The 10,956-nt window shown below is 38.2% G+C and overlaps 1 protein-coding gene across 1 annotated transcript; it reads left to right on the forward strand.

Annotated features, from left to right (window-relative positions):
* Positions 1-4,099: 4,099 nt before the first annotated feature.
* On the forward strand, positions 4,100-7,737 carry LOC122070019 (receptor-like protein kinase THESEUS 1). Its single transcript, XM_042634120.1, has one exon. The coding sequence runs from the start codon at positions 4,884-4,886 to the stop codon at positions 7,416-7,418; it is 2,535 nt and encodes an 844-aa protein (XP_042490054.1). The 5' UTR covers positions 4,100-4,883; the 3' UTR covers positions 7,419-7,737.
* The last annotated feature ends 3,219 nt before the right edge of the window (positions 7,738-10,956 follow it).

The following is a 10,956-nucleotide window of genomic DNA, read 5'->3' on the forward strand; positions in this document are numbered from 1 at the left end:
TAATGTTCTTGTCTTCAACCTAACGGTGTCGTTATTCTGACGAAAACACCGTTAGACAACGCGGGAACACTTAACGTGGGGTTTGTCGGCGTCAACAAACACGTCAGGACATAGTCCAATCACAGATTAGCACTGTCCCATTCATATTTAAATGCCAAAAATACCCTCGAGATGGACATTTTCCGTACTCCCGTACTGAATACGATCTGATGAGTTTAGAACTTGATTCTATATTCGGGCAGGGAATCTTTGAGCCCTTGGATTGGAATAATATTATCTCACGGGCCATGACCCATGTGTAATGCGGCAATCATACATAAGGGTGTCAATATATAATCGAAATCATTTATCAGAATCGAAATTGACTGGTTATAACATAATCAAATCACACCGTAATAAATTGATCTGGTTTTGGTTTTATAAGCCATAATTCTAGTTCGGAATCGAATTGAACAAAAAAATCAATGGTTAACCGGCACCTAGTATTAAAGACTTAAAGTGTTTTGAATTTCGATAGGTCTCTACGAAAAAATGAGACGAAAAAAAAAAAACAAAGTATTAACCGAGAAGGGAGCTTCACTTTCACACAATCACACTTCTTTATTTTATAATTTCTGGAATCATAGTTAATTAGTTATAATATGTGTAGTCTTTTACATAAAAATATATATTCTCCTTGGCAAAATAAATGTATTGTATTAACTCTTTAGGAAATTTAATATACACTAGTTAGGATGCAAACCATTTTCTAAAACAACACTATTAACCCCATGTAAACCGATTGTGAATCGAATAACAAAAACCAATTAAAAACATAAAAACCAAAACCGGATGAAAACAATTATAAGTTCACCTTATTCCTATCCAATGCGGTTTTAGTTTCAGCTTATCAAAATGTAAACTGAACCAAAACCAAACCGAATAATCAAAACCACACCGTTTGACACCCCTAATCATACTTCATGCTTGTGTCTAAGGTTGTCAATCGGACGGTTTGGGTTCGATTTTGATTAGATTGAATTGGTTTCAATTTGTTATTGAGCCAACTAGAAACCAAGCCTTTTTTGTTTCCGTTTTGATTCGATTTGGTTCATTTTCTTATCAGTTTGTGATTGGACTTGGTTGGTTTTATTTGGTTTTGATTTCTATCAATTTCATGAAACCTCAATCTAAAGCAAAATCAATGTTTCGGTTTGATTCGATCTATGTTGAATTGATTGATTTCAATTGATCCGACCATTTTGGGCTTAAACTTTGACAACCTTAACAGGTCACAACAATTTTTTCAAAAGAGGAGTGATTGGGTCCCACAGGAACCTAATTAGGTCATATTCAGGGGGCATTTATAGCAATACATTTGTTTGGACTAGATAAGCATTAAATAACAACATCAAATATTTTCTAGAATATTAAATTGGGAGGGTGATCCCACTAGGCCACCTAGGAGCAAAGATGTCAATTAAGTCACCAATAAGCAAAAAATTTGTTAATCACTAGAATTAGATCACACTATCATCATGGTTGAGGCAAGGGTTGTTCGTGGTGGGTTATTGGAAGTGCCATCCGATAGTATGAGTAGGATCATTTTGGAGATGGATCACATGCAAGGAGTCCTAATATATCTAAAGAGTTTGTCAATATTGCTGAGCCTGGGTCATATTTGAAAACCATTTAACTTTCACTGAAAGCAGTGAAGAATATTAAACACCCTGTGTGAGTGGTCCAAGGGGTGCCTAGTGAGAGTCGAACTTAAGACGTTCAAATTTACTGCTCATACCAAGTTCGTTGCTCATTAACTACACTACCCCCTTTGGTTAATACATTTATTTCTACCAAAAAAAGAAAGAATTAATTTATGATTTATTGGTGGAAGTGTTATGTATTGATGGAATGCATAGCCCACACCACCTACCAAACTGCAAGAAAGTCACTCTTAACAACCCAATATTCACAACTGCATTAGCTTTGCGGCTTGATGGGTTTAAGCCCGGTCTAACTCGGAATTGAGTCAGAGTCTATGGAGACCGATCCCATCTTCATCTTCACATCTTATGCTAAATCAGTAAATTCCAATAAAATAAACCGTTCCACCTAACATCGCCATGAGAAATCAAAGCCCATAAAGAATTGATAACCTGAGAAGAGGGAAAGGAGATGGGTGTGATTAAGAAATGTTTTTGGAATTGCAGATGTGGAAGAAGAACTGATTATTAAAATCCATGCATGGCATGTGGAATAATGGAAGAACAAGATTTGCTGATGAGCTGATTAGCTTAAGTGTTAATGGAACATTATTTGTTTGACTTTTGCTAAACATAATATGGTTATAAAATATCATTTGGTTTGATTTTGTTTAATAATATTTTTTATAACAATGTAAGAAAGGAACAAATGCTCAAATAGGAAGAGACACTCTACATCTATATTAGTCATTATTGTTTATTTTTTTTGGTAGACATGATAGGTAGTGAAGAAGGTTTCAGTCATCACTGTTATTCCTAATGAGCTGACATATTTTTGTAGCAATATATTGTGTTTGACGTAACTCCCACCAACTTATAGCACAGCGAATTGCCCATGTGACTCTTGAATCTTGATAAGAAAGATTAGCTTCCACAATCAAATGATCCCACATGAGATATTAACTTGCCTATACTTGTACCATCCAATCATGTATTATTATTATTATTATTATTATTATTATTATTATTATTATTATTATTATTTAGGGAGAGTGATCTCCGAGCTTGTGATTTGGGGATCCATCCAATGGAGATCGCAAGAGACTGTAGATTAATATAGATTAATAACGACAAGAAAAGAGTGGTAGGAAGAGATAGAGACTGATAACATAGCTATGCTAAGAGATTCATATATCCCTTTGTGACAATTTTCTAAATGAATTTCACTAAATCGAAATCAAACCTTTAGGCGGTGGTTATAGGAGATTGGTAGAAAACCAAAACGTGTGGACAAATTGAATGACCCAATCAAAATAGGAAACCTAACCAATAAAAATCTATAGGAAACCAATAAGAATAGTAATGCTTATTACTATTTTTAAGTACTTGAATGTTACACCGAAATTGAACAAATGGTAATCCAACAAATGGAACTGAGAAAATCAAACTGAACCAAGCTAAAAGTGAATTTCAACTTAACGGTTTGGTTTTTGTTTGACCTAATGCTAGATTGAAATCGATTCAATTGATCAAAATTGGATATCGATTGACAGCCTAAATAGATTTCATTCTATCTCGAGTTTTTTTTTATTGGGTAGTTATCTACATAAAAAAATGAATGTATTGTTCTAAAAATTCAAAAAGAAAAATTTGAACCATCTGTTTTAATTTTATTTTCAATTTTAATAATCTATTCTTACTCAACTCGAGAATGTATGGTAATGTCTAAATATGGAAACACATGTATAGACATACACAAGATGTCTTTCAATATAAAATGAGATATTTTATTAAACTAGACTCTAAAATTTGACACACGTTCAATATTTGATATGGGCATATCATCTATCCACACGACGAAATAAATGCTTTATAATATTTGAAAACTAACATTAATCAATGTGGAGCGGTAGATCAGCATAACTGACTTAAAACAATCTAAAACGTTCAGTTCCATCTATGGTGGGTCCCACACTCTCGATGATCTTAATTTATTACAGCTTTTACCTTTTGTTCCTTACCATCATCGAATCAAATCTTTAAAAAGTTTTACTGTTTCATGTACTTTTGCCCTTCTTCAGTTCTTGGATCTACTAATCACCTTCAGGCTTCAACCTAGGTAAAAATGACAGTAAAAAAGTGTTAAAGCTTTTTGGTCGATCCGATAGGCTAATGGGTATTTCAGTCTATTAATTCTCTAACGATGACGTGTCACTTTCAATAACAAACAGAAACAATCACTGCTAGTGCTAACGCCGTCAAACTCCCGTCTAACTGGTTCTTTGGTTCGGGGTTTAGGTAAACCGCGTAAAAAGAGGGGTCCAATGGACCGTGGGTCCCATCAGAGCAACCATTCCTTTTCCGGGTTATTCCATTTACCGGTTCTTTTCTCCAAATAAATAAAACGGAAAATAAAAGAGTCCTGAGTCTGAGCAGCTCAGTTGCAGAACATCCATGGCGTTTCGTTTTTATTTTTTTCTTTATTCCATAGCTGTTCTAAGATTCGGGTATCAAAAGTAAAATATAATATCTGTTCTTTAAAGAGATGATTTAAGTCCACATTTTGATTTTAATCTTCTCTTTTTCTCTGTTGTGGGTCCTTCGCTTCTCTGTAAATGACAGCCTAATCTACAGGCTGGAAAGGGCTGATTGAGTTGCAGTGAAGCTTCAAGGGATGAGTCTCTCAGTATAATGGGTGGCATTTGGTGTCTTAAAAACTGGGTTTTATTTTTTATCCAACAAGACTGGCTCAAATGTCCACTCATGTGTGTAGCTCTCACAGAGAGGTAAGGTTCATGAAGGAAACCGAAACTGATCTTTCATTATTGGCGTTTTCCCAAGTGTTGGAGATTTTTTTTTTTCTAGTCTCGTCTTTGTGTTTAGCTGTTTCAGTTTCTTAGTCAAATCCAGATATTATTTCCTTTCCTTTCCTTTTTATGTCACATTGGAGTTCTCTGCGTTTAAATTATGTTCACATAAATCTGGGATTCTGAAAATATTTGATTCCACTGGTTTTGGGGAAATCGACTAATGTGAATTCGGGAAAGAAGAGTCTTCATACTTTGTGAGCATTGGGTCTGAACTCTGCAACCTTATTGATTTGAGATAAAGATTTTGGGTTAGTGAGGCGTTTGGGTTCTGAAGAATTTGGGTCCAGCAAGCTTCTGTTGAGGGCGTTAAAGATTTGATTTACCGGAAATAATGAAGATGAAGACGGCGGGGTGGCTGCCTCTGCTTCTCTCTGTTCTTGTTTTGTTTAGCCTCCAAGGCTCCTTTGCTACATTTGTTCCTGCTGATAACTACTTGATTGCTTGTGGCTCTCCACAAAATGTCACCTTCCAAGGTCGGACTTTTGTTCCAGATTCAGTGCAGTTTTCTTTTGAATTGAAGGGTCAGAGAGATAGTGTGGCTTCTATATCCAGTTCTAGTGTGCCATCTCCAATCTACCAATCTGCCCGAGTTTTCAAAGCTCCAGCTTCCTACACATTTAAAATCCAGAAAGAGGGTCGCCACTGGGTACGTCTCTATTTCTATCCTCTTCCTGATTCTGGCCAGAACCTAGCATCTGCTCCAATAACAGTAGTCACAGATGATTTTGTGCTTTTGAATAACTTCACCTTCAAGAGTTATGATGGTTCCTATATGTTTAAGGAGTATGCAGTCAATGTCACCTCTGATACTTTGACCCTATCCTTTATCCCATTGAACAACTCTGTCACATTTGTCAATGCAATTGAAGTTGTTTCCATCCCTGATGCCTTGATTCCCGACCAGGCACTTGTTTTATACCCCTCTTCTCCTTTAAATGGCCTCTCTGATCTTGCTCTTGAGACTGTTTTCCGGTTGAACATGGGAGGTCCTTTGCTCACTCCTCAGAATGACACCCTTGGCAGAATTTGGGATAATGACAGGAAGTACCTCCATGTGAACAGCTCTGCTGTGAATGTATCGGTTAACCCAGCAACCATATCATATCCCATGTCTGTCACGCCTGAAATCGCCCCAAATTGGGTTTATGCCACTGCAGAAACCATGGGATATGCAAATGTCCCCATTGGGAACTTCAATGTGACTTGGGTCTTCCCTGTGGATCCGAATTTCATGTATTTCATCCGGCTACACTTTTGTGACATTGTGAGCAAGTCTCTGAACGAACTCGTGTTCAATGCTTATATCAACTCTGATATTGCCCTGCCGAGCCTAGATCTCTCAACACTAACTGGCAAGTTGGCTACACCTTATTACAAAGATTTCATCTCCAACACCTCAACCAACGACTCTGATATAACTGTTAGTGTTGGCCCAGACACAATGGCAGACATAACTGATGCAATTTTGAACGGATTAGAGATAATGAAGATCAGCAACGATGCTAGAAGCTTGGATGGATCGACTTCCGTTGAGGGTCTTTTGCCCAAATCATCCTCGAAAAAGAGAGAGATAGAAATTATAGTTGGATCAGTACTGGCAACTTTGGCTGCCTTGGGCTTGATACTTATATGTTATTGCTGCTTGGTAGCCCGAAGGTCAAAGACCCCTCACCAAGGGCATCCTTGGCTCCCATTACCCCTATACGGGAACTCTCAAACCATGACCAAGGCCTCCACAACCTCTCAGAAGAGTGGAACAGCAAGCTGCATATCATTGGCTTCCTCAAACCTTGGTCGCTTCTTCATGTTCCAAGAGATCATGGATGCAACCAATAAGTTTGATGAGAGCTTGCTTCTCGGGGTGGGTGGTTTTGGGAAGGTCTACAAAGGGACATTTGAAGATGGGACTGCAGTGGCTGTCAAGAGAGGGAACCCAAGATCTGAGCAAGGTCTTGCCGAGTTCCGGACTGAAATTGAGATGTTATCCAAGCTCCGTCATCGCCACCTTGTCTCTCTGATTGGCTACTGTGATGAACGGTCAGAGATGATACTGGTCTATGAGTACATGGCAAATGGACCCTTACGAAGCCATCTATATGGGACGGACCTCCCATCTCTTTCATGGAAGCAAAGGCTTGAGATTTGCATTGGAGCTGCCAGGGGGCTGCATTATCTGCATACTGGTGCAGCTCAAAGCATAATTCATCGAGATGTGAAGACCACAAACATTTTATTGGATGAAAATTTTGTAGCCAAAGTTGCTGATTTTGGCCTCTCAAAGACAGGTCCGGCTCTGGATCAGACCCATGTGAGCACTGCTGTCAAAGGTAGTTTTGGATATCTTGACCCCGAGTACTTCAGAAGGCAACAGCTTACCGAGAAGTCGGATGTGTACTCATTTGGAGTGGTTTTGATGGAAGTCCTCTGCAGTAGACCTGCTCTCAACCCTGTGCTTCCCAGAGAACAGGTTAACATAGCAGAGTGGGCAATGAGTTGGCAGAAGAAAGGCATGTTGGAACAGATCATGGATCCAACTTTGGTAGGGAAGGTGAATTCAGCATCGCTCAAGAAGTTTGGTGAGACAGCTGAGAAGTGTTTGGCAGAACATGGGGTTGACAGGCCCTCAATGGGAGATGTCTTGTGGAATCTTGAGTATGCTCTCCAGCTGGAGGAAACCTCATCAGCACTCACTGAACCAGAAGATAACAGCACAAATCACATCCCTGGTATTCCAATGACACCACTTGATCCGTTTGATCACAGTGTAAGTATGATTGATGGGGTGAACTCATGTACTGATGATGATGCGGAAGATGCTGCCACCAGTGCAGTCTTCTCTCAACTAGTAAACCCTAGGGGAAGATGAGAATGGAGAAAGGCTCTAATCTTTGTGATCTTGGTCATGGGACTGCTGAAACAAGAACTGGTCTTCCTGGCCTTGCTCCAATTTCAGAGGAGGAATGCTCAAGATTTTTGCTCCATCAATTAAAAGGTTTCTTCTTATCTGTTTCTTAATTATTATTTTTTTTAATCTTGATTTTTCACCGATAATGTGTTTCAGTTTGTAATATAATCCGTCAAAAGCACCCGGGAATTCATTCAATATTGTGCCAAAGTCACAACCAGAAGAATTTTATTATTTTCTTTTGTCTTGGTTTGAAATAAAACATGGTTTTGTTTCCCCATGTGGCCTTGTTCATTTCCTAGATATATTAACTGTGTAAATCTTCTATTCACTATGATAAAAGGGAAATAGAGAACAGCTCAGTCTGCCACTACGGCAATTCTTGCAAAGTGAACATTGCACCGTCAAACTTTGCTCTTCTAGTTTTACTGTTCTTTAAACTAACTAATAAGGATTCAATTTTAAAGAGGCATCAACTATCCAGAGGGAGTGAAACTGACATGGTATAGGTTAGTGTAAGCTTAGCTGTTTGTCAAATCCAAAAATTTTGTGTTTGGTTTATGTCAGGGATTAAAATGTGACTTCTGGATTATAATATCCTTGTAGTGACTTCTGTTAACTGCATACCCTCTGAATGAAGTTGGAATTACATGAGTTAACCCAATTGAACCATCTTTTCTTGCAACGGCGTCCTATTTGGTTTCAAACTCATGCCATACAGAGTATTTCTTTATTATTATTATTTTTTGGTTAGAGCATATTGTTGGACCATTAAGAGGATTAACCAGCCCTTACAATTAATTGCATACCTACTTTATAACTAGAACCAACCATAATCTGATTACTGGGTTCCGGATTTTGATTCTCCCATTGTGTGGGGGCACCCAACTCCATAGCTTTAGTTGCAGCCATGTGCAGCAAAATTAGTTGTGCTGTGGACTTCAGCTAATTCTCTCTTTCTTTTCTTTCTTTTTTTTTTTTTTTTTTTTTGGGGGGGGGGTGTGGGGTGGTGGTGGTTGGTGGAGGGTGTCTGATTTCCATATCAGTATCATAAAGAGACTGAAACTAATTACAAGCTAGTTTTTATTTGCACTAGAGTACAGACCATAGATATCTTAATGACACGCCCACTGTCAAAAAAACAACACAAAAGTTTGCTCTCTCTCTCTCTCTCTCCTCTCTCTCTCTCCCCACCCACCCCCCCCCCCCCAAAAAAAAAAAAAAAAAAAAAAAAGTCTGCATCTGATCTTGTTTTGACATTATCAGAGTAGGCTCACAACACATTGTCACTAAACCTCGCAAATGCTTCCTCATTTGTATCCACATTGAAACTAACATCTGTTATGACCTGCAAATGATCTGTTAACTGTTTCATAGGTGTCAACTCTTTGGACTGCTCCTTCAAAATCATACACTTATCATCCTTTTGATAATTATTTGAAGAAAAAAGTGTCAAAAACATATCAACAAGAAATGAGCATGCCAATTTTTCATTTCGAGACTTAATATTGGGTTAGTCTCAAATCTAACAATATGCCATCCATGTATTTGGACATATTGGGGTCGAAAATATTGGGATAGGAGAAACCAACTTGTGACTTTGATATCCTTTGAACAGCTTTAGTCAACTAATAAAGTTGTAATTACTGGTTGGAACAGAGAAGCCAAGAATGGTGCAGGACTGCAGGTTCCAGGCTGTGGGTGATTATCCCAGTAACATGCCGTTCCGTAATGACGACAATGCAAAAACAAGAACAAAAAGAAAACTAAAGAGGGAGATCAAGAATGTCTTATGTCTGCAAACAACCTCACATTTGTGGGAGTTACAGTTGAGGAAGCAAGCATTCCATTTAGGGGCAATGGGTTCAACCCTGGGGCACTGGGGAGGGCACCTCACATACTTGAGAAAGCATTTGCTCTTGCAGTTGGTACAGTTGAGCCTCTCTGGTTGTTTTTATAGAATCTGAGAACTGGGCTCTTGCTTTCACTTTTTCTTTGAAAATTAGTATTAGCATAAGCAACTTGGAAGTTTGAACTCTGATGAGGTTACATGGGCTTGTTTGGATCATGGATATCTTGGGTGTAGTCTGGAATTGGCCACCTGTAAAATATTGAGGCCAAATGAGGACCAAAATTATCAACCTATGGGTGCAAGTTCAGGCCAGCGAGCCCAAGCCCAACTGAAGCCCTCCTGAGAATTTCAAGGCTTGGATTGAACTAGGGTTTGGATTTCCAAGCCCAGGTGTGGGCTTGGGCTGAAGCCTTGGGTTTAGCCCCACCCTATTAAGTTTCATGATTTAGATTTACTATACACTATAAACCATATGGGAAAACATCGGAGTGCATAATTTTTTTTTTTCCCCTAAACATATACATATTTAGGTTAGTAACATTTCTTTCATTTTTTTGTGTACAAAATTAATATGAGAAAGACAAAAACAGGTCAACCTGGCTTGCCTTGAGCCCAACAAGGCTGGGCCTGGGCTGACATCTATTAGTCCGAACTTAGGTCTGGCTAGGTCTGGATTGTACCTTGGGTTTTGATTGAAACATAAATCATGGATCAACTAAGCTTTCTTGGGGCTGGCTTAAGAATAAAAAATAGGAATCCCATGTAAATAGCAGGGAATAAGGTTTGATCTTATTCATGGAATCCTGATTACCAATTTCAATGAATTCTTTCAATTTCTTATTTTACTTGAATTGGTCTACCAAATTTGTGTGACTAAATTATTAGGCACCTAGCCAATGATTGAGATTGATTATATCATCCTATCACAGGGCTCAAAATTAGGTGCTTGCCCTTGTAGCTAGGTTACAAGTAAGCTGCATGGGCTCCATGTAAAGAATAAAGAAGTATTCATTAAAATGGTCATGTTTTGGTTGAAGCAAATTTAAAATGACTTAAATCTAACACAAATTAAACATGACAAAATAAAATCAATTCCCACACCTAATCAAGTGTTTTTTTTTTTTTTGGGTGTGGGTTGGGGGGGGGGGCAGGGGTATTGTTAGTGTATTGATATGAATCAGCTGTATTAGGCCAGATCGGATTATTTTGGCTCCTAAGATCCTGATACCATTTTTTTAACTATTTTTTTCTGCAATATTTTTTTTAAATTGATCTAGTTTTGATGCATGCCGTTAGTTTATCGAAAGCTGACAACATGTCAATCGCCTCCCATTTATAAAATTCAAGTACCAACATGAATACCACACATTAAAAGATTTGAGCCCCCACGAGAGACTTCTCATACCATATATTTTTATGATAATTGGCTACATAAAATTGATAGACTCACAGAGATAATGTGGAATGCAATCCATATTTATGATATTTCCATGCATTAGTAATGAATCAAACCACCAAAGAAAGGTACATTGTCTGAACAGGAAATTAGGATGCCAGTACTTGAGGTTAATGGAAGACGGTTGGTGAGGGAAATATGTTCCCTCATTTTCTTTGATTCAGCTGGAGCTTCTACTCCTCGCCTTATAA

This window comes from Macadamia integrifolia, unplaced genomic scaffold (assembly GCF_013358625.1).
Source record: "Macadamia integrifolia cultivar HAES 741 unplaced genomic scaffold, SCU_Mint_v3 scaffold808, whole genome shotgun sequence".
Classification (NCBI taxonomy): domain Eukaryota; kingdom Viridiplantae; phylum Streptophyta; class Magnoliopsida; order Proteales; family Proteaceae; genus Macadamia; species Macadamia integrifolia.